This window comes from Chelmon rostratus, chromosome 16, assembly GCF_017976325.1.
Source record: "Chelmon rostratus isolate fCheRos1 chromosome 16, fCheRos1.pri, whole genome shotgun sequence".
NCBI classification, from domain to species: Eukaryota; Metazoa; Chordata; class Actinopteri; order Chaetodontiformes; family Chaetodontidae; genus Chelmon; species Chelmon rostratus.
In genome coordinates, this window is record NC_055673.1 from 15318403 (window position 1) to 15341714 (window position 23312).

General features: G+C 45.0%; 2 protein-coding genes across 2 annotated transcripts in view; both read left to right on the forward strand.

Annotated features, from left to right (window-relative positions):
• Positions 1-19362, forward strand: part of ppp1r9a (protein phosphatase 1, regulatory subunit 9A) — a 43652-nt gene extending 24290 nt beyond the window's left edge. Inside the window, exons 6-19 of the mRNA XM_041955047.1 lie at positions 690-825; positions 4680-4832; positions 6826-6879; positions 7536-7765; positions 8920-9016; positions 9821-9956; positions 11520-11608; positions 13097-13259; positions 13413-13464; positions 13624-13671; positions 13828-13876; positions 15509-15628; positions 16386-16568; positions 16657-19362. Coding sequence (XP_041810981.1) covers positions 690-825; positions 4680-4832; positions 6826-6879; positions 7536-7765; positions 8920-9016; positions 9821-9956; positions 11520-11608; positions 13097-13259; positions 13413-13464; positions 13624-13671; positions 13828-13876; positions 15509-15628; positions 16386-16568; positions 16657-16854 — 1708 coding nt within the window. The 3' untranslated portion in view covers positions 16855-19362. The remainder of the gene's footprint in view (positions 1-689; positions 826-4679; positions 4833-6825; positions 6880-7535; positions 7766-8919; positions 9017-9820; positions 9957-11519; positions 11609-13096; positions 13260-13412; positions 13465-13623; positions 13672-13827; positions 13877-15508; positions 15629-16385; positions 16569-16656) is intronic.
• A 553-nt stretch (positions 19363-19915) lies between these two features.
• Positions 19916-22958, forward strand: asb4 (ankyrin repeat and SOCS box containing 4). The gene is made up of 6 exons (XM_041956066.1): positions 19916-20228; positions 20810-21109; positions 21198-21440; positions 21537-21784; positions 21899-22012; positions 22696-22958. Exons 1-6 carry the CDS (start codon positions 19916-19918, stop codon positions 22882-22884), a joined length of 1407 nt encoding a protein of 468 aa, XP_041812000.1. The 3' UTR covers positions 22885-22958.
• The last annotated feature ends 354 nt before the right edge of the window (positions 22959-23312 follow it).

A 23312-nucleotide genomic window follows, 5' to 3' on the forward strand; every position in this document is an offset into this window, starting at 1 on the left:
GGCTGTGAAACATGCAAACACACACAATTTACAGGAAGGCAGGTTGTATTTGGGAAGAAGTCATTTTTTGCGCTCTCTCCTTCTCTTTCTCACTTTGTCCACGTTTTCGTGTGATTGCAGGAAGGTCCCATGTGTAGCCACGGCAGTGGCTCGTCAGTAGCTCGGAGGCGCTGCCTGTGGCTTTCTCCATTTAGTTCCATGCCAGGCTAATAACAGGCTGCCTGGCTGAGCGGGCTGCCTTTTGACGTTATTATGTGTGTCCCGTCTCCCAGCCCTGCCCTGATACGTCAGCAGATATCGCTGTCATTGCTATGTGGCTGCGGGCCCTGGCTGCTCTCACACAATGTGGCTGCTGTGGTCATTTCACTGTACAAACACACGCACGCCATGCAAGGGAGATGAGAAATTGGAGCAGAAATTGAGTAAATCTAAGTGTTTGTGTATGCCTTTAAGAGGACAGAGCTATCAGGTATGAGCTCTGAATGAAAAATCTGTGTTGTCTGTCCCATTTTAAACTTTAATCTTTTTTAGACGCGTATTTATGAGACGCTACATTTCCCACAAAGCCTTTCACTTCGTTACTTTCCCCCAAGCTCTCGTCAATGTCGGCTTATCGAACTGTTACGTTTGTGGTTGACTCTGCGTGCGTGTTTTGCCAGGACTGTCCATAACGGTGCGTGCTGTTGCAGGTTCGTGATTGGCCGAGAGCGTCCGGGCCAGCAGAGCGAGGTGGCGACGCTCATCCAGCAGACCCTCGAGCAAGAGAGGAGGCAGAGAGAGCTGCTGGAGCAGCAGTACGCCCACTATGACGCTGACGACGATGAGGTAATGAGCACGCATGACCCTGCCAACGGTGCAGGATGCTGCAGTTAACATATTTGCAATATAAACCCTCTTAATAAGAGGAAAACTATCTTAATAAAGCTCATTATATCTGCATTCATTTGAAGTTCAGCTGCTATCAGTGCGCACACGTCGTACGCATGACATATCGGAAAAGTGAGGCTTTCAGTTGTCACTTAAATGTAAATCAGCTCCCTTCTCATGACAGCTGACTTGAAGTTTTAGCTTATTAACCCCGTAAAACTGACTGACAGCAGGCTTTGATGCTGGCACACAGAGCACTCTCTCTCTCACACACACACACACACACACACACACACACACACACACACTAAGGAGATGCCATATGAGCCTCAGTCCTAGAAAGCATCACTCAGCGGTTCCCCCTCTGATTCTGCTGCTTACTCACAGCACATTTAATCCACCAGACACTGAGCTCACGGCCCTGCAACTCATGCTGCGTGTGTGAGTGTGTGTGTGTGTGTGTGTGCGTATGTGTGTTCCCTGGAGCCCCACAGTACATACACATGAAATCACGCACCGTAGTCATGTAAATCAATGCAGAGTGCACCCTCACGTGCACACACAGGACCAGGGACCAGATGCACTCATGCTTGGGTTTACATGCACACACTCACTCTGGCACCTCTCCATCCGCTGTCTTCATCAGTGTTGTTTCATTTCATTTCCTGGTGGATGGTGGATTGAGAGCCTTCATGCATAAGATGCTCCTCGCCAGGCCTCAGAGGCTGATCCCAGCACGGCCCCATACACACTGAACACTGTCAACTCTTATTAAAGCTCCTATAGAGAGCTGAGGTTTGAATTTTAGCCGTTACTACAAGAAAGCTCCCTCCTTCCGTTCTCCTCCTGCTGCCTGTCATCATTTCACATCGACGGTTTGTAATGGAAATCTAAATAAAATAAGAAGAACGTGGTTTTTTTTTTAATTGTATGAACACCCTGTGCCACAGATCCCTGAAAGGACACATGAGCATAAAAATGGTGATTGTATTAAACTGTTAATCCATACATAGATTCCGCTGTAAAAACACTCGTGAAATCGAACCATCCATAACTTCCTACGTAACTGCCGATAGGGTAAACAGTTACAAAACCATTACAAAGATCTATGGGGCAATAAAAGGAGCTCATCAATATTAATATCGCTATAAATATTAGAATGAATTCTCACCGGGTGGGCGGGGAGGGAGGTTATTTCTCACTCCAAGTGCTGCCTGGGTGGATATGACAGACAGCTTCGTATTGGCGCTGGAGCTCCTGTCCCAAGAGGAATGGATGCTCCCTCAGTTAGCAATAGCCATCACACACACACACACACACAAAACGTCAGTGCTTTTGTGCCTTTGATTATATGTAATCTAACACACATGCGTGCCCATCTGTCAGCAGTTAAATGCAAACACACACATGGGAAGAGCACAGAGACACACACCACATAATATACAGCAATATGTAATATATGGAATACATAACATACAATATGTCAGTCCAACAATTCCCATATTCACCTTCATTAATACTTTTCTTAGTTATCTATGATTGTAAATTAAATGAATTGGTTTTGAACTGTTATTCAAACAACAAGCAGTAATTTTTCTGTCTTTTCTGATATTTTATAAACGGTAAATAAAAATAATCTATAGATCATGAAAAATAATCAGTATTTTCAGACTTAGACTAAGACACAATCTTGCCTGTCTTACAAATTATGTAAATGTCAAGATGCAGAATAAAAGGCAGATTGTTCTACTAAAGTCAACAAAAAGCAACACATCAATCGAGAATGAATAGAACCGTCTGCTTTGCGTAAGCGCGCTGACGGATCTGTTCTCTCGCGTCAGCACCAGCGTGGAGACACACATGGACAAACACGCATGCCGCATTTGCATCATATGGGATGGATGGCAGGGACCGGCAACTTTCTCAGGACGGCGGCATGATTGCAGAAATGGTCGTGTGATAGTAAAATCACAGTGTGTTGACATTTTAGCATCGCTGTGTTTGATTATTTTGAATGGATTTCAGCTGATGTGACGCATTTGCTTATTCCAGCTCTTATTTATTATTAAGGGGCAAGTCAGATATATCAGAGCTTGAATGCAGTGTCCTTTCACAGTGCAGGTCATCGCTGAGCACCCTTTAAAAAACAAGATTCCCCCTTAAATCGTCCTCCCTCTCCCGATCCACGTGGTAGGAGGCGATGCATTTATCATATGCAAATTGGTGTTTGACTGCCCTTCCTTGTGTTCAATAGCTAACTCCACCTTCAGCAAATGGGGCCTTAATGTAGGATGCCGGTACCATGGCAACAAGCCTATTATGGAAATGGGACTCTGTGCTGGCCGTGCATGCAAACAAATCAGGCCGGAGTGCTGTTATCTGGCTGGGAGATAGTTGGAGGGACGTGCAGGGGAACAGATGAGGAGAAGATATAGGCCAAGATGACGAGAGAGGAGATGAGACTCGGTGTGTGTGTGTGTGTTTGTGTGCGTGTGTGTGTGTGTGTGTGTGACAGACCAAGACAGAAAGACAAGTAAGCACGGAGAGATGGATATTAGATTGGCCGAACAAGATAGAGAGAAAGACAAAGCGATGTCGGACCAAGGCAGTAATAGTAGTGACTGAATGAAAGTGCATTGAATATTGAATTATGGGTAAATTCACATGCAGATTATAAAATGTAAAGATTGAGAACAGTCAGCGTGGACTGACTGATGGGAACAGAGAAGGGTAGCAGAGTTGTGTGGTGTTAAGAGGGAGAGGGAGACGTTTACAGAGCGACTCCGCTGGTCATCAGCCAGAGAGTGAATCAGCTGATCCGTTTCGATCCGGTGCCTAATGGCTGATGCCAACATTCACCGTACAGTATTTTGAGAAGCGGAGGAAAGAAAAACTGCCTGTAATACGTGCGGCGTAATGGCCTACATTAATGTCCAGCCACAAAATGTTTGATGTTTCAATCCTGTTGAACATTTCAAAGCTGTAATTAGTAAGAGATTATTTTTTCATCAAGATTTAGCTCCATTAGAGGCACCATTCCAGGCTCAGACCTCACTAGTCTCTGTCACACTTGAGGCGAGATAGTGACTAATGTTTAGAAATAAGAAAAAGTGACATTCAAATTTGGCGAGTACAACTTATCTTTTGGCTTATTATTTATAGAGATGACACTGGTGGCTGACCAGGCCGTCAAAGCAATTTATTTTTCACAAAGTTCTGGCCAACTAAGTGGGTTAACCTAAATCTTATGTAACTGGTGGCATTAAAATAGCATTACTTTTGCAGAATAGAAAATGGAGAAAGGATGGCTTGAGGGAAGCGTGGATGGGAGTTTGTGACACATGATGTGCAGCAGGTGGAGCAACGTGATGCACTCCGACTGGTTAAAGGACAGATAGGAGGCGGTGAGGAGAGAGCAGACGGAGAGGAAGAGGCGGCGAACAGATCGCCGCCATCGATTTTCAAACGACAGCCGTCACTGGCAGTCGTGGCAGTGGCTACGCAGCTGTAGCACTCCGGCGGGCAGTTAATTTAGCAAATGTGAGCTAACTTCATGAGTCGGCTGTCTTTTAAGTTCTTTCAGCTGATTCTGAATCTTGCAGAAGGGGTCTTATATGCAGTGCACCTCTGCAGAGAGACAAAAAAGACCTTTCATGCCTTTCATATCTGCTGCACTTAGTTTGTGCAACATGAGCCAAAACAAACAGCATTATCACATCTGTTGATTTTCAGGGGTTTATGTTTTCATACAAAATAGCATTAATGTTTTGCTTGACTCTTACGAAAAACTGACTTGTCGTTGCCTCTTACAGCAGACAGGAGAGTACGCCACGGACGAGGAGGAGGCGGGGACGACGGTGGCCGGCGGGGAGAAGAACATCGAGGTGTTCGACTTGCCGGAGACGGAGGACATCTTGTCTCCCTCCGAGCTGGACGCCAATAAACTCTACCAGAAGTTCAGAGAGGTAAACCCGGGTGCTTTCTCTGCTTTCCCACTGTTGAATGTCCCACTCTGAAGATTACACAACTGACGGGAGCCCACCACATTTTTCTCTGGCGGCGCTTTGAAGAATGAATTTAAAATAATAAATACAGCACCCACACACCCGCTGGAATAATTCAATTAAAACAACAAAAGATGCCAACACAGTGGAGTCTAGCACCGCTGCTTTACTCTGCAGAGTTCTGCTGTTTTGTCGAGACCTGATCCTCCCTGATTCCTAATTGGGATGATTAGAGGCGATGCAGGACCTGTGCTCATTTCGCCTCTAATTACCCGTGTTTGCTTAAACCGGCAGATGAGGTGCGAGAGCTGGAGCTTTAAACCTGCATTTGAATCGATTTCTACCCAGATCCTGGCAACTCTTCACACGACCGGCCTCGGAGAATAGAAACCCATTTTTGTTGAACTTCTGCTGCCATCGCTAACAGCGAACGTGCCTTAAAAAAACCACTGCTAGAAAAATGGAAGATGAAATCACAGGCTGTTAACTCCTTTATGCTTTTCATGCTGCCGAGAAGCCGCTGGTATTGATTGAACACTCCGGCACTGTTTTTGGCACCGTAACACTTGAGCCTTTCTGTCGACTGCCACAAAATCTGTGACACGTTTAACAAATGGCTTCAGCTGCACTGCGGGCTCCGCCGGGGATATCGAGTAAAACCATAATGTAATCCCTGCTCACAGGATGTATACATTTGTTCCATTTTCTCCAGATCTCGACCTCTCTCTCACGTGGTGCGGCTTTTACCTTTTATCGTTTAAAGGGCTCTCCACTTCCCACGTCTTCCTCGTCTCCCTTTGCTGGCTTTTACACAGCCGAGGAAAGAGGGAGGCGGGCAGCTGGGAAATAAGCCTAAAAAAAAAAACGGATGAAGATGTGATCCTGTGTTCTTGTAGCTTGGCAGCGAACAAATCTCTTAAATCTCTCTGTCATCTTCTGAACCTCCTTTTTAAAGAATATTCCCCCCACCAAGCAGCTGTTCAAGTCCATTTTAACTATGTTTTGGAGCCAATAGTAATTTTTGATCACTTAGTCAGCACAGACGCAGTACTGACTGATTTGCTCGGTCTTCTTTCAGAAGAATTCACATTTTTAAGGAGTTGCATGAGGAGAACAGAACCTTAAATTCAAGACGTCAAGAATGACAGCAGCACATCCAGAAGATCTCCATTTGGTATAATAAAAAAGATCAGTTTTAAGCACAGACTGTGTTACTTTGTCATGTTCGTGTGTACATCGACTGAAATGCTTGCTGCAATCATTCCTCCAGTTTTTCTGTTTCCATGCTGAGCTGCAATTGAGGCATGGTAACATGAGGGCTGAAGGTAAAAAGAAAGCGTGGTCATTGTTCCTCTTCGGACTCTCTCACAGCTCCCAGTGTCGCTCCTTCCCCTCTTCTCTCTCTCCGCCTCACTTACTGGAGCCCTCATTTGCTCCCATGTCCACATCTCTTGTTCCACATCCAGTCCTTTCTCTCCATCTCCACTTCTATGCCCGCTCCGTCATTATCTCCCCCTCTCTGTGTGTCTGCCGCTATGACTGCTCATCTCAACTTCCATCCATAACTCCTTCCTAACTCTCTCTCTCTCCAGTTCCAGCTCCATCCATCTCACGTGTTACACAAGACGATCAGTTTTTAGCAGTTTTAGCTTTAAAAAAGTGAAATTTTCACATAAGCAGATGTTTTTTCCTCTTGATCTTATTCATTTAATGCCATGTTAAAGGACTTTTAAACCATCCATCTCCGTCTATCTCTTGCCGCTCTTCGCCTCTCCTCTGAGAGAGCGTGTCAGCGCCGGAGCCGGGACGCTGTCAGGGGAGGACGGGGTCGGCTGCCTCCGTCCGTCACACTGTATCGACAGCAGAGAGAGCCTGCGCAGCCATGCGTTTGATTATCTGACCGCCCTCTCTTCTCTCTCCTGTCTCCTCTCTCCGCCGCCTCTGCTCCCAACAGCTCCAGATCAAACACACAGTGACCGAGGCCGAGATCCAGAAGCTCAAAAACAAGGTAAGAGATTAAAACGGTCGGCGCAGAGGCTAGTTGCAGGTGCGGACGACGGAACTTTGCCGGGGTTCAAACAGTTTGTAAGCGGATGTGGGACAGCAGAGGGGTGAGGGGTTGCGTTTGGCTGAAAAGCTTTGAGAATAGGCTTCTGTTGCTATTAAGGAATCTGTTTCTGCTGCAAAAAAAAAAACATGTTGCAAGAGGCTGCAGCAGTGAGAGCAGCAGGTTGAGTTTCTGCTTATTTCTTTTTGTGCAATCTAAAAGCACCGTGCACGCTCGTATGTGTGTGTTTACCTATATACACATCTGAAGTGTATAATTTATACACACTCTCAAATGTTAATGGCCTAATTTGGTTAATTCCCAAATGAGTGTGCTGTGATGTGATTAAGTGGTGCCTGAAAAGATTTTTCTTTTTTAAGGATAAATAATTTCCAGTTTTGTTTGTTTTGGACTCAATCAGCTGAATAGTTTATGGGATGCTTTCATGAAGCTGCAAACAGCAAAAATACAACTAGAAGAAGTGTGAAGGACCAACTATGTAATCTGGTAAAATACAAATGTTTTATTCCCAGGGTTCCTTATTCAGTATCAGTCAAATTTCCGACTCTATTAGAAGTTTCCATGTTGTATCTGCAGCTGTTTTCGTCTCTTTCCAGTTGGCGTCGGTGGAGAGGGAGAAGCAGCGCTGGGAGAAGGAGAAGAGCCAGCTGAAGGCCAGCATCGAGGAGAACAAGGAGAGGATGCTGAAGCTGGAGAGCTACTGGATCGAAGCGCAGACCCTCTGCCACACGGTCAACGAGCACCTGAAGGAGGCCCAGGCGCAGTACCAAGCTCTGGAGAAGAAGTACAACAAAGCCAAGAAACTCATCAAAGACTTCCAGCAGAAGTGAGTGAGCCTGGGTCACGCTGGTCATTCTAATCTGTCACTGAGGAATGAGGGATTTATCAACTGTTGATTTTTTTGTAGGATGGCGAAGGCATAACCTGCCCTACTTTGCCTCTGGCTGGCAGTTTTAGGCATGAGGAATGATGATTGGTTATGGTTAGGGTAAGAATATCAGGTTAAGCCAATCAGAGGCAGGGGGGGTCATGCCTTGACCATCCTAGGTCGAGGGAAGATTCAGCCTCCTTGATCTCCTCTTTAACCAGATTTGATCTCAGGCAGCCTGCCCTGAACCGATACTTCTTTTGTCTTCCTATCCATTCCAGTTCAGACCAGACTGGTCATTTGGTTTGGTTGTCATCGTTTAATGTAGCATAATGCAGTCGAAAAACTTCTTCTTAACCAGCTCCTCGACTTACCGAGAGAGGCATGAAACATCATTAACATGTCTATTAAAACTCATACACTGGAACCGTTTCTTAAATGAGGTCACTCCATCAATCCTGCCATTAAACATGCGCTTTAATAAATACTTTTAGATGAATTCCTTCCTTATTATTTTTAGAGAATGAGCAGAAAAGACAATCTGCTGCTTTTCTGCGGGGCAGAGCTGTTTTTGCAGCCTGAGTCTTATCTCAACATTTCAACAGCAAGAGCTGAGTTTCCATTCTAATGCAGCGGAGCCCTCCTGCTTTCCACTGCGTTGATCTCTTTGGTCAGTTCCATCACAACCTCTCCTGCTCAGCTCCAGTCAGACTGCCTCTAATTGGCTCTGGCCCTGCAGGCCAAACGGAAGCTAACCGATGAAACGAACCCTCCATGCTGATCTGGGGCTGAGCTGCAGAGGAGAGGCAGCGAGCCCACAGACCAAGGACAAATCAGGCACGAGGAAGCGGCTGAATTTAGCATTCTTGGGGATGTAAATTTGTGGGGTTTTGTAGCTGTAGAACTGAGTCACAGTAAAATCCTGAAACAGCCTCGGCTCCCTTACCGCCACAGCCGAGCGACACGCAGGCACCGTCACGCGTGGCGAAGCAGGCGCGCGCACACACACACACACACACACACACACACATACTGCAAGTGTGTCTTGTTTTCCTGTGTTAACACACACCCACTCAGCACATTACGATCTGCCCTCCCTCCTGTCTCTCCAGAGAGGTGGAGTTCATCCAGAAGGAGGATGCAGAGAGGAAGCGGCTGGAGGAGGCTGAGAAAGCTCACCTGGCTGAGATCCAGGGACTGCAAGTCAGGGTAAACCAGATGTTTTAAAGTTCACGGTGTCTGTCTCTCACCTCCGTCCTTCTCTCTCCCTCCCTGTCTCTCCCTCTCTGTGTCTAACCTGTTCTGTCTGAGTCTGCAAGATTCGGCTTATTGGCCTCTAAAGAAAACAGCAAGCCATGAAGTGAATATCAGCTAATGAACGCTGCAGCTCTTCTGTGTGCTTAATGATCAAGATCACTGGGTTGCACATTTTAGATGTTTATATAGTACTTTTCCTGCCTTAGCGTAGGCTGTAAAGAGAAATTAAATCCAAATCCAGTAATCAGCATGGTCATGAGCATCTGAAATATCTGTCTCTGTCACACAGAGGAAGGAAGCTCTGTTTTTGTTTTCTGCTTTTCTTGTCTTAAAACGTTGTGTTGCTTTCTGCTCAAGTCTCAGGCCATGCCCCGCAGTTGAATGGCCATTCAACCCGATTGTCCCCTACTATTATTCTGCACACTGAGCATTCATTCTCCTACTGCACTGCATTGTACTGCAAAGGGTGAAGCGTGGTGCAAGCCAGAGCGGTAGTGTAATCTGGAATTCAAGCCGGCAGCAAGACAGGAGGGTTACGCTTTAACTAAGCTGACATATGGATCAAATGTACCGCAGGTTCAAGTACTTCACCTGCGCTTTTCATCTAAGAGACTTTAGTATTTCTGAATGGGATCAAAAGATGAATAATGTGCTCTTCAGCATGTGGGCCATTTATTTCAGTGCTTTGAAACAGCTGTTTTGACAGGTAAACGCCTGCAGCTGATTAACATTGATCGGTTCCTGTCCCCCCACCAGATTGCAGCACTAGAGTCCGAGCTAATGCAGCTGATGAAGCAGAATGGCATCCAGGTCAACAACAACAACAGCAACAGTGCCGAGAGGCTGAGCGCTCAGCAGCACAGCCCGAAGAGGGCCGCAGCGCAAGCCAGAGGTGCGTTTGTGACAGGATCATTGCTGTGATATTTTCCATTCAGAGGAAAACACTTCTCTGAAGTCTGGTCTACTTCAAATTAAATGTAACCTGTTAGTAAGTGAGCTGCTGCGGTGCTGTAGGCTGACATTGATGGAACTGGGCTAGGTGTTTCCCCCTGTTCCCAGTCTTTGTGCTAAGCTAAGCTAACAGTCTCCTGGCTCTGGCTCTATAGAACAGACATGAGAGTAGTATTGATTAAAGATAAAACTTTATTGATCCCATGCCGGGGAAAGTTTGTTGTTACAGACAGCAAGAATAAAAAAAATGAGATATAGAAAAAACTGCCACTAGGGGTCTCTCCATCAAAACAATAACGATGATGTTCACGTTATGTTAAATTGCGTTCGCCGACTTCCCTCCTCACGTTCTGGCGTATCATCTGGTGTTTCCCATGTTTCCCTGGAAGTTATAGAAGTTAGAGGGAATTCGATGCCACTGACAGGCGGCCAAATCAAACGCGCCATGACCTTTCTCGCACTTTTTTCTGATTTTGAATATTGTTGGAAACATTTGGGATAATCTAAGTGCACAAGTCAGCAACATTCAGTATAGGTCTATTTTTTTTTTTTTGACATTTTTGTACGGAAATGTTACGCATTGTACCTTTTATATTAACTTTAAAAGTTATAAACAATAAAAATAACGGGTCAACACAGTGAACAGTATAAAGTTTATTGACCCGATCGACAAGATCAAACTAAGAGTCCGTGTTTGCTCTGACTCTGCAGCCACATGCACGCACACACACATAAACTGCGATACATGCACACAGAGCAAGGACTTCCTTCACACGCGTCCTGCTCTCTGCTGCCGTCTTAACCCACATACGCACATTCTCTGTGACTGTAGCTGCACTTTGGACCGTCTGCAAGCAAAACACAAACACGTAATCCCCTTTGAGCACATCTGTCTGGCTTTGTTCTCCTCGAGTCTTTTTAAGCTCCACTGGCTTTATTTCAGTAGCTGCATCTGTCTGAAGCGAGCGTGCACACAGAAGTGGCGTATCTGATACTGCGCAGTGCAGACGGGATAACAGAGTGATTGGATCTGCACTGATCCGAGTAATGCAGCCCATTATGCAATATTAAAAAAAGGGGGGCCGAGGGAGACGGCTGGAACAGGATACAAAGGAGAGAGAGAGAGAACGTGGGAGGAGAAGACAAAATCTGCCAAAATTATCTTTCAAATTTAAACGATTCCAGTTTTGGTCTCATCTGACAGCATCTCTCTGTGCACTCAGGGAATAAGTAGAAAAGCCTCATTAGCAGTGTTACTTTCAGGGGAAGACTTGATATTTTAATTGAAATGATGTATTCTTAACAAACTTATTTAAGTGTGGTGTCAACACCGGAGTCAGGCCAACTTAAGTGTCTTTTGAGAAGAGTGAAACAACAGAAGACATGCACCTAACTGATGGACAAATGCTTTTTATGAGCAATTATACGGTATATTTTTACTTCGTTGGTCTAAATCACTGTTGTTTTTACTCTCTTTTCTTGGTGTGTGTGTGTGTGACTCTAGACTTGAGGGAGGGCTCTCCCCTTTCACCCAGCAAAAAGAAGAGCTACAGGGGAGTCGCCCGAGACAGCATCAGCTCCACCGAGGGAGAGGTTTGTATTAAAACACACACACCTTTTTCTGTTTTTCAGCGGCCAACGCATTTCTTAGCAGACTGTCTGGGTGTCTTTTTTTTATTGCTCCTGTCACATTTTTAATCACCGTGGGCCCGTTTTTCACAGCAATGTACGAGTCCTCCTCCTCTCAGGAAACAGCACAGTCATGGCAAGAAGTGGAACTCAAAAAGGGTTTTTTTTGTGCAGTATAAAACAGTTCTGACATAAATCATAAAAAAGAAAATGCAAGCTTAATTGCTTTGATAATTTATTTTACAAAAATTGAGAGGAAATAAAACAGGATCTATATATACAACATTTTTCCAAGTGCCCACAAGTGTTGCCAACATTTGGGAAAAACAGGTATGTACATTGTTATGACCTCGACAGACTAGCTGTCTTTAACCTGCTGTGCCTGCAGTTTGGGGTTAGGGTTAGGGTTGTGACAGGTCATTCAAGGCTTCCCAGTTGCACTGAGGAGCGCAAAATGCATTTATTATTATTTATTATAATTATTTATTTAAGTTCTTTTTGACAGGATTTGCTTTGTGCAAATGTTGTAGAATAAAGTGATTTTGATGAAGTATCGTTATTTTAAGCTTAGATTTGGTTATTTGTCCTGAAGGAAGCGTTCATAGTGCGTGATTCCTTCAAGGACCGTCTGAAATTTAAAGTCCTGACGCAAATTTTTTTTTTTTTTTTGCTGAATTTTTCAAAATGACACCCCTAAAACTAGTGGTGTGATGTTGGTGATTTTTTAAAAAGAAAGCAAGCCTTTGAATCCCGCCGGTGGGTTGTGGGGTTTTTTTTGAGTTAACAGCATCTGTTAAATTGTCAACCAGATGTGATGTGGACAGATGTGATTTTTAATGAAACAAGCTCCATCGTTCTCATTAAACTGCTCTCGCGGTTAATACGCCTTTAATTTGACTACAGGGTGTTTGATTAGTGTGTGTTTGTGTCTGTCAGCCTGTTTGTGTGTCTTTAACCCCTGTCCATTCCACTTCATCCCTTTAATGGATTAATTGCTGTGTGTTGCTCTGCGGCACTAATTGAGTCTGTCACAACTTATTGTCTCTCCCAGTGTGATAATAACAGCCACAGTCTTTTTCTGGATGAAAGGCTCTCATCTGGCTAATGCTGTCACTTAACTCAGCTAGAGCAGGAATGAGTTCAGATTGGATAAACAAGTGGAGATAGTGGATCAGAATTGGCAGGAGCGCAGACACCAGGCGTGGTGAGGTTTCCAGGGGAAAAGAGGGCGAGGAATTAGAAATAATGAAAGTATGTTGAGTGACTTCTCTCTGATTGGTCTGCAGCACTGGCTGTTCACATTGTTTTCCTTTGATTGCGTTTTATCCTGCCTTTGCTTTGTCCCTCATTTTCTTTTCATCGCCTCTTTCTCTTTCGTTGCCTTTCCTAACCTTCCTCTTCCTTCTCCCTTCTCTTTCATTTGCTTAACTTCTCTTTTTTGTCTCTCTCCAGGTCTCGGAGGGGCACGGCAGTCCGGCACACAGTCGCTGTGGTTCCATTCGCAGTGTGGCCTCTTGTGATGGAGGAGCTGCCTTCCTCAGGGCCCCTGGCAGCGCAGAAAGCTCCCCCAGACGAACGCTGCACCATCCGTCCACCGCAGGAGCCCTCCAGGACGGTCAGCACCCCTGCACCCTCTCTAAATCCTGCACCGCATTTCCAAATTTCTCTCTTTATCACATTTCTATTTTTGCTATGCAAGCTCATCAATTGAAGTGGAAGAAAGGTCAGTGTGGAGTGTTTGTGATCACAGGTTGTTGCTCTCCTGCAGGGTCGAGCCCCTCTCAAAGTCTGGAGGAACACAGACTAGGTCTGGACCCTGGGTAAGTAGTGGAATTACATATTTTCATTTTGAGTTGTGCACATATCAGCTATCATACAACAGTATGATGGTGGTAGAAGGTGAAAGTGAATTTGTCAGTTCTAAATCAGATTTTCTTTCTTCTGTACCATTTTCTCACTCTACCTTTTGTTCTGTTCAGGTCGTCCCTCAGGAAAACTACAGATCCCAGAGCCTCACCTGGAAACAGGTGACTAATCAGTGTTCAGCGTCAGTGTTCCGATCTTATTTTTCCTGCTGCTTTTCCTGAACGAGTCCAGCTCCAGAATCTGTTTATGAAAGTGTGGTACAGTAATGGCCGACCTCTGTTTAATTTCTTCTCCCTCCCTCCGTCTCTGTCTCTCAGCTCCACAGAGCCGTCAGCAGAGGACAGTCCAGAGAAACTCAAGGCCAAGGTACGTGAGGTTTGGTGACTGTACATCGAACAAATAATAATTCACCTACAGATCCTTTACAGTGAGGACATTAAAGGACTCTTTGGTTTGCCTTCCATAAAGTTACATATAAGTCCAGGCTTTTAGCCAGACCTGTACTCACACACTGTAAGTTTAATGACAGGTTTTCTTACGTTATGATGTATTGTGTTATTTCTGTTGAACAGACCTCCCTTACATGGCCCCACTTCTTCTCCTATTCATATTACTTGGTATTGTATTCTTTTGTGTTTTCTTCAACAATACCTCAGTCCACTGAATTGAAAATGAGTTGGTTCTTTAAGAGGTAAACAGGTTTGGTAACAAAGGAAATGATTGTTCTACAATCACAGAAATGCTTAATTGCATTATTAATTAAAATAAAATGAATGAGTAGGCCTGCATAATCCTAAACATCTCTTCTAATCTTAACTATATCTTCAACGACACTGTATAAAATGTCCATTTTAGCAGCTGTGTGATCTGTTTTTAAGTGTTAAATTCCAAATTTGAGGGAGAATCTGTTCCCAAGTGTTCAGATCCATTTGTGTCATAATGCGTCTTGAATCGTTCAATGTCAAACAGCTACCATGAGATTAAAGCTGTTAACACGGACGTTTGTTGCGGTGTGGGAACCTGCATGAGAACTATTTTTAATCCTGTGTGAGATCAGATGTGGTTACCACAGGACTGAAAAGGAGATTATTTTTGATTCTGCACCAATCCAGCTTTCTCTTTCCAACGACATGCTCCCAGTTTAAGATGAGCACGCAGAAGATAAATCGCTGCAGAGTGTATGCACGTTAATAGTTATGTAGAGCTTTTAAGTAAGGATTCGACTCAGAGAGCTGAAAGTCTGAGCCTGTAAAATCAGGCCTCCTTTTACCTCAGACAGCACTGAGGTTCCAGTGAGCTCCTTCCAGCTACAGTGTATCCCTAAATGTAAGACAAATCTCTCCAGTTTTAACTAAGACTCTTATATAAATGTAATCTTTGAGACTCAATAAGTCTCTTATACTCAGAGCACCAGTGGAAATACTGAAATACTAAGAAAGGAGGGATAACGTGTGCTCTATAGAAGCTATTGCTCTGTTTATTAGTTAAAACCTGATGATCTGACCTTCATCTGATATTTACCTGCAGCAGCTTGTCTCTGCATGTTTGAGCACAGATCCTGGACCTTAATACTGTTATTCCATAAATGTTCACACTCTCACACACTCCCAAGGACACGCACAAAGAGAAAGAGAGAGCAGGCGAGGGGTTGGCTAGCATCCAGCTACATCATTTCTAACCACTAATCACATTGTCATTTGCGCTATAATGGAACATCTTAAAAATGAGAGATGTGCACAACGCTGCCTTCTTCCAGTCTGTCAAACATCTTAAATATGTTCATCTAATGTGCATTTTATTGACTGTCAGACGTGAGGAAGAAGCACATCGATCATTCTGGGGCATGCTCAGAGGAAAAGTCTTCGTTCCCTTGATTCGTTCTCTCCGTGTTTAAGAAACGGAAATGGAGGAGCGCTCCATCTAATCAGCTAAATCCAGCCCCGTAGAGCCAAGTTGGCTCCCGCCACCAATCTTACGAGCGTGTTGTTGATTTCTCAGGGACCCGCTTTGAATGATGACCTGAGTGCCAGCAGCAGCAGCTCGGTGGAGATCAGCGGGCTGCTGAGTGAAGCCAAGGTGTCTGGACGCTCACACACCCTGGCGCTCTCCTCAGATGAGGTACGCATGCAAACTTGAAATATTCACTCTTGGACAAGGCGATGTTAGTTAGCGAGTGAAATCACCACATCAAAGGTACACCCCCCTAAATACAAGCTTTTTTTGACGTCACAAGCTTCATTTATGAACTAGTAGACCCCAACTTTGCACAATGTGTAGGTGTCTGTCGGGTCATTTGTCTTAACATGAAATTTAAATAGAAACAACTGAAGCACAAAAATCCCACACTGCACCTTTTTGTTCTCTTTCCCTTCATGTCAGCGCCCCCATTTATCACCTCTGTGGATATCTCTGCAGCTTCTCTCACATCCCTCCGGCACAAAACAACAAGCTAAAAATCAAAAGCGCCGGATTAGGCTCATTGTATTCAAATGCTGGTCTGAGCTGCTGTAGTGGAAGCCATATTGTTTTCTCTCTGTTAACGAGCCAGTTGTGTTCTTTTGTCTTCGATGCTGCTGTGTTCAGAGTCTGGATATGATAGATGATGAGGTGAGACTGAGGCTGCGAACCTCCTGAGGCATGTGTTTTACTGCATGCTTGTCTGATGCGTGTCAGCCATTTGTGTGTGTCTCATTCCCGCACGTCGCTCATGGTGAATTTTTCTCTGCACGTCCCACAGAGTCATACATGTTGCTGCAGAATTTGATTGGGGAAATGTGTCGCTGATTTCATCTGAACTCATTAAATGTTTATTAAGCTTCAAAGATGTTTGCGTCTAATCTGCCTCTTCTTCTCTGTTCCTGTTATATACATCCAGATTCTGGATGAGGGACAGTTTTCAAAGCAGCATCAGTGGCAGAACCGCAGCATCACAGAGTGGACCTCCCAGCAAGTTGCCCGCTGGCTCATTGGCCTCAACTTAGAACACCATATCCCAGAATTCACTGCCCAGAACATCGATGGAGAACGGCTGCTGCAGCTGGAGAGCCCTGAGCTCAAGGTACGTTAAGTCACATACATATTATGTGTTCATTTAAAAGAAACAGATTTTTTTAAAACTCTGACGTATCAATATTCATTTGTGGCAGGCGCTTGGAGTCACTTCTTCCCAGGACCGTGCCCTGATCAAGAAAAAGATCAAAGACCTTAAAGTTCTGATGGAGAAGGCCAAGAGGAACCGAGAGAAGGTGGAGAAGCAGCGCGAGAAGCTGCGGAAGAGAGAGCTGGAGCAGCAGCAGCAGCAGCAGCAGCAGAGAGAGGCGCGCAAAGACAGCGCGGCGGAGTGACGTGGATCGCCCGACCACCTCCCGCTTTACTGTAGCACCACACCAAGTAGCATCTCGAGGAACAGAGCGTCAGCAGGCCCCACACGAATAAACCCCGCCCCCCTGGGGGGAGGCCTGCTCAGCAGTTCAATCGTTCTCTGTGGTGGAGCTACGCACCCAACTGTCAGAGATCGTTGAGTGACTTTTTCACCAGGCAAATCAAACCAAAACGAGCGGTTGGATGATGCCCCAGTCATTCGCCTCATTTCACACCCGCCCCACATTTTTAGCCATTTAAGAATTTACTCACTTCTATTTATTTTGGTGTTTATTGCTGTAAATCTGGTTTATTTATTCATATCCAGAGTAAGTGTGGAACGTGGCACCTCTTCCTCATCCCATACCATCTTCACAGCCACCTGCGCTGCCCGCCACAGATCCCCGTAGACGTGACGACCGCGTACATGTACAGCGATAAATACAGACACCAACATGTCTGACGTGCCATTTTGATAGACTCGTGTATATCCTGTCCAGATACGTAGATCAGCAGGACTGCTCTGTTGTTTTCATGAAGCACATGCAGGTCGGGCCTGTGTGGTGGCATGTACGAGGCAGTATCCATCTCCCGCCACTAGGTGTCCCCATGCTGCTTACTCTCACTACTGAAGAGGGCGACACCAAGTTTCACTGGGAGACCCAAACTCTCTCAGTACAAGAACACTGGAAGTGTAAACACTGTAAATTTAACCTGTGTGCTGGCTTGTCCAACGCTCCCTACAGTATCCACGTACCACACTAAAGCAGTTCACAAAGCACGGACGACGAGGACGTGCTCTGCTCACTGGACTGGTTCTAATGCAGACTGCAGGTACAATATAATCAAGAAATTTGTAACTTACCAAACCTGTACCACAAAAACAACAACAACAACAAAAGAAACTTCCTGCTTATATGCATAATGTTGCTTTGACTCTGCCTGTAACCTGCTTTTGACCTCTTTTTATATTCTCTCTCAACAACAAAGTAATACCCCGCCGCTGCCTTTAGAAATTCTAGAATAGTAGAATTTTTCTGAACTCCACCCGCTTCTGTGTGAGTGTCGAAACACATGCAGTAGACTTAACATTTCCAATCGTTCTTTTTTTTTTTCTTCTTTCCTTCATAAAATTCACCACGCAAATGACTATGGAATAATATTTAGGAATGCTGCCATATAGAAGGACAGATGCGGTGAGTCCAGAAATTGTCCTACCTGATGTTACTGACGTTACACTGGAAATTGCACCTGATAGATGCAATGTAGTTTAAATTTTCTTATGAAACCGTTTCAGTAAGACTTAAAACATTTTGATTTACTTGCTAGATTAAAAAAATATATATATACCTTTGAAATTATTTTGACACATGTATTTTATGCAAATTCTTCTAGGATTGTGAAGCTCGCTGAGAGACGTGTTCCCTGTGTTACTTCTTTATCATTCCCGAGAATCATTCCGTGGGTTTACATTAACTATAGAGACGCCAGTGTCACCATGACGGACGTGAAGGCAGCTTTGGTTACGATTCCCTCTGCCTGGTGCACTGTTAACAGGTTTAGAACAAGAAGAAGAAGAAGAAGAAGACTGGGAGTTACAGATACCTCCAAGCAATGCCACAGTAATACAGGTATCACTGATCTGTTAATGTTATTATTTATTTATTTCTGTATTTAATGAAGCAACTGACTACTGTTTATCATAACTTACACAAAATAAGAGTATTATTAACACCTAATGATGATTTATCCAGAATTGTATGATTACTTCCTATTGCCAAAACATAATTAAACCTGTTCATTAAAAGTGACTTAGATTCAAATGGTTGTCAAATGAAGGATTTGAAGAAAGCGCAGTAATACTCCCCCGTCGTGCTCGTGGTTTTCCTCTAATACAACCATAGTGCTGCTCGACTGCTACTCCAATAAACTGCTCATGATGTGTTCTTATGAAATATTTTGTAACACCTGAACCTCTCTGTGAATACCCCCTCCCCGGGCCTCCCTCGTCGAGTCAGTCGCCCGGCTGCACTCGTTTGACTCTTTTGTATGTATAGTAAAACACTGAGAGCAATACGCTGTAAGAATCCTGAAGAAGCCTTGTTTTCTATCGTGTCCGTGTGTGCGCACAGTTTTGTCTGAGGGCTGCGGAGGCCGAAAGGTCGGACCTGAGGCCTAAATGTGATGCCGGATCTTTTTCTATGTGCTTGACTGAGCTTGCCCGGTGTGGTGGAAGCTACGTATGGATGAGACCCTGGTGCTCCTGGCAGGCGAAAAACAACAAACGTTTGAGTCGTGTCCGGAAGGGTTTGTGTTTTGGTGTTACAGAGCAGAGGATAATCACCCCCAAACTGCTAGTCATGCTTTCACTCTTTTTAAAAAGCTGTGCTTATTCTCCTCCTCCTCCTCCCTTCTCCTGTCATGACCTTGCTCTCTTTTTCGCATTCTGAAAAGGTTGAAAGGGCAGCTACCTGTCACACTGAATAAAACGTGCAGTCACTGTCCATAGTTTGCTTTTGTTTCTTCTTTTTCAACACTTGTCTGAATTCTATACGTCTATGGTCGTTTGCTGGCCGGAGACAGAAATGCATGTTCATCATGTTAGGACTGTTTCTGGTTCATTTTTCACTCCTCTCTGTCAACAGTTTCACAGGTAACACTTGAAAATCAAATAAAAGTGGATTTGATTCAGTCAGATTAAGATAAGAGGACAGAATAGAAGAGAATCAGCAGCTTTGTCTTTGGAACCTTTGCCGCCCCCATGCCATGTTCACATGGCCTGTTATTTTTACCATGTGACCATCCGCTGCATGATGCCCTTCTCTGAGAGGACATCTGAGCAGACTGGCTGGCCTAGAGTCAGCTGTGGCTCTCCAGTCCCCTTCTCTCTCCTTTCTATTTATACTCAGCCTAATTTCACTCCGGGGCTATTTTTTTCCGTGCGGCGACTCCCTCCTGTCACTTGTTGCCCTTCATTTCCGCCCTCCTCCCTCTTACTCCTCCCACACATGATGGCTGGGCTTATGGAGGCCTTCCAGTGTGGGTATGGTTGACACCTTCGTCGTCGCCATTTGTGCGTTTATTTACAATCTCCTCCATGCCGTGTGGAGAACGTTAGTGTCCGAGCCAGCTGGTTTGGCCGCGCCGTACAGGGAGCGAGGTCGTTCTTTTGGGGAGTTCATGGAGGAGCTGAGCCCCAGACAACTGGCTGTCAAACAGCTGAGGCAACAGTTCCTGCAGGCCCTGCAGGCCAACAACGCTCAGGAGGTCCTGCAGATGCTGCACACCAGGAAGCTAGACATTGACACTGTGCTAGAGGTGGAGGACCCCAGCATGGTGCTGGCCTCATACAAACAAGGTGAGGAAGAAGAAAGAGATTTCACCCACAGCAACAAACTGAATGGCGCTATCCTGTGTGTTTGTCATATTATATCAAGCATTTAGACCCAGAAAGGTGAGTTATCACGTGACTCCAGCAAGACTGTGAGAGATTATATGTGTTCACAAAGGATTTATTCGTAGGATGATAGAATAGGAGGAAGAATAGAATGTAAACACCTCCTGAATATCATAGTCAGGGGATTAGTTCTGCACTTTATACACTAGGTGACGCTAAATCCCCACGGATCCAAAAGTCGGATATGACAGCAAACAGTGGACACCAGGTGAGTGACAGTAACATACATACTCAGGCCAGTGGTGAATAAGCACACTGCTTATTGTGAAGTGAAATAACCATAACTGTCATAAACTTGAGAGAAAGTCTAAAATACAAGTTGGAGCCCATCACTCGTTGGGGTCCTGGTTGAGGAGCATTTCCATTCAGTGCTGTTGATGCACTTTATGGTTTCTTCTATGAATCAGCATTGCCTAAATATCTAGTAAACCAGCAATGTTTGCAAGGCCTTTAACCTCTTTTTCTTGTCTTCTTTGCTGAAGGTTATTGGCTCCCAGGCTACAAACTGGAGCATTCCTGGGCGATGGGCATTCATGTGTGTGTGATGTACAATGCTCTGGAAACAGCGCTGGTGCTCCTTCAGGAAGGTGCGGCCGTCAACCGGATGCCCAATGGGAAGACGCCGCTGCACGTGGCCTGCGAGGTCTCAAACAGCGACTGCGTTGCCTTGCTTTTGGCTCATGGGGCAAAGGTCAACAGCCTGTCACTGAGCGGGCACACGCCGCTGCACTACTGCATCACCGCAGAGTCTGTAGACTGTGCCAAGCAGCTCATCCTCAAAGGTCAGGGTTAGGGGAAGCATGCATGGACAGAGGGAATGTATGAACACCCAAAACAATAAAATAACCACTGCTTTTTTTCCTCGTGAAGGTGCAAAAGTCAACATGGCCAGCCACAACAACGATGAGGACACGCCTTTGCACACAGCAGCTAGATTCGGCATCCCAGAGCTGTTGGCCCTCTACTTGGCCCACGGAGCATCTGTGGATGCAGTCAACTCTCTCCAGGAGACGGCCCTGATGACTGCAGCCTTCTGGGCTTTAGACACGAAGACGCAGATCTACAGCCAAGACCACCATTTAGTCTGTCGCCTCCTGCTGGACCACCGGGCAGGTGAGTGACTGTCATTTTTTTTAATTCACACTGTCAGCCTTTTGAACCAAGGAGGCTCTGAGGTTTGTTTTCTACAACATTTCCCTTCCGTTCCAGATCCGAACCTCCAAGAGGAGGACAATAAAACGGCTCTACACAAGGCGGCCTGGAACTGCGATCACGTCCTGATGCAGATGCTGCTGGAGGCCGGAGCAGACGCGCGAGCCATGGACATCAACGGCTGCGCCCCCATCCAGTATCTCCTCAAAGTGACTGACGTCAGGGCCATGGCCATACCTGAGCTCTGCTATCAGCTGCTGCTCAACCATAACGCAGCACGGGTCTACCCACCGCAGTTCCACAAGGTACAGAGATATGGACTTTATTCACTAACTACACTACATGTGACTAATTATATGATGATGGCAGGCGGTCCTTGCAGGATTCTTGTATGCCATACTGTGTGCTGTTTTGTGCAGGTGTTGCAGTCCTGCCACGACTACCCCAGAGCAGTGGAAATCATGGTCAACTCCTATGAACGCTTAAAGCCCACAAGGAAGTGGAGGCCTGCCATTCCTGATGACTGCTACGAGGTAGTAAAACGATCTGATGTACATGAGCAGTATGACGTGTGGGTTCAGTAAAGAATCAAGTAGTGAAGAGCATCATGTAGTAGTAGGCCAGAGCCCAGAGAAGTGAAGTAAGTCACCTTAAATAAAAAGCTCTGTTTCTAAAGAGAAGCTTTTTAATGGTTTGGGTTTTTGGTGCATAGGTGATGATTTTCTATTTCTTTTCAACCCTTAAATTTATATGAAGAACATTTACTTAAGTACTGTACTTAAGTATAAATTCCAGGTACTTGCAATTATTCAGACCTTTCCTGTCCAGTGGAAACCATGTAACCAACAGTAAAATGCAACATACACATTAATGCAGCAATATTACTCCAAAAACATGCAACACTTCTACTGCACAATGAGTACTTTCACATTTCATACTTTAAGTAAAGTTTGCTTATAATACTTGCATACTTTTACTTAAATACGGTTTTGAATGAAGAATATTTACTTGTAGTGGAGTTTTTTCACAGCATGCTATTGCTACTTTTACTTATGTGTATCTGATTACTTCTTCCTCTGTGACAGTACAATAACACAGGCCGTCCTCACGCCTCACATTTCTCAGTGTTGTCAGTTACATGAAAATACACATGATATAACTTCCCAAACTTGTCTTATAATCCAGCGGCGCCATCTGTTTTTCTTTGTTTCCTCAGCGCCATAAAGACTTCTACGACTCTCTGTTTGCCGTTTGCACCAACACGCCTCGCAGCCTGCTCCACCTGACCAGATGTGCCATCAGATCCAGCATGGGTTGGTTCTGTCAGAGAGGTGTAGCACAGCTGCCTCTGCCGTCCCCCATGAAGAAATATCTCTTACTGGAACCTGAGGGGATACTGTACTGATGAAGCTGTATGGGCTGATCCTGTCACCAGATGACTTTAATAGAAACATTCACTACTTGTCTGCAGACTGTGCAGAGTGAAGGTGCTGCTGGTTGCAGTTGGTACTAACCTTTTTTCTATTTTTGCCATGCGTACCATTCCCACAGGTGTTTGTCTGGAACATAAGAAACCCCTCTCTGCAGTGATGATTTGTGATTTATGAAGGTGGTTTGAGGCTGGGCATTACAAAGGACGCCATCCAGCTATTACAAAATGAGAATCAATTGACTCTTCAACCATAAATATGCAGAGGTTTGAGGGACAGGTGAGAAAATAGCGATTTACTGATGACTTGCTGTCTCCTGGGCCACATGGAACCACCATCCCATCCCCACAACCTCTCTTTCTGTAATGATTGTATTATTTATATCTTTCACCTTCAGCAGAGG

Excerpts from the sequence above, each read along its gene's own strand:
- asb4 (XM_041956066.1), top strand. The coding sequence starts at position 19,916 with ATGGTTGACACCTTCGTCGTCGCCATTTGTGCGTTTATTTACAATCTC. Across the intron at positions 20,229-20,809 it reads GCTGGCCTCATACAAACAAG|GTTATTGGCTCCCAGGCTAC; the intron begins GTGAGGAAGAAG and ends TCTTTGCTGAAG. Across the intron at positions 22,013-22,695 it reads TTCCTGATGACTGCTACGAG|CGCCATAAAGACTTCTACGA; the intron begins GTAGTAAAACGA and ends TTGTTTCCTCAG.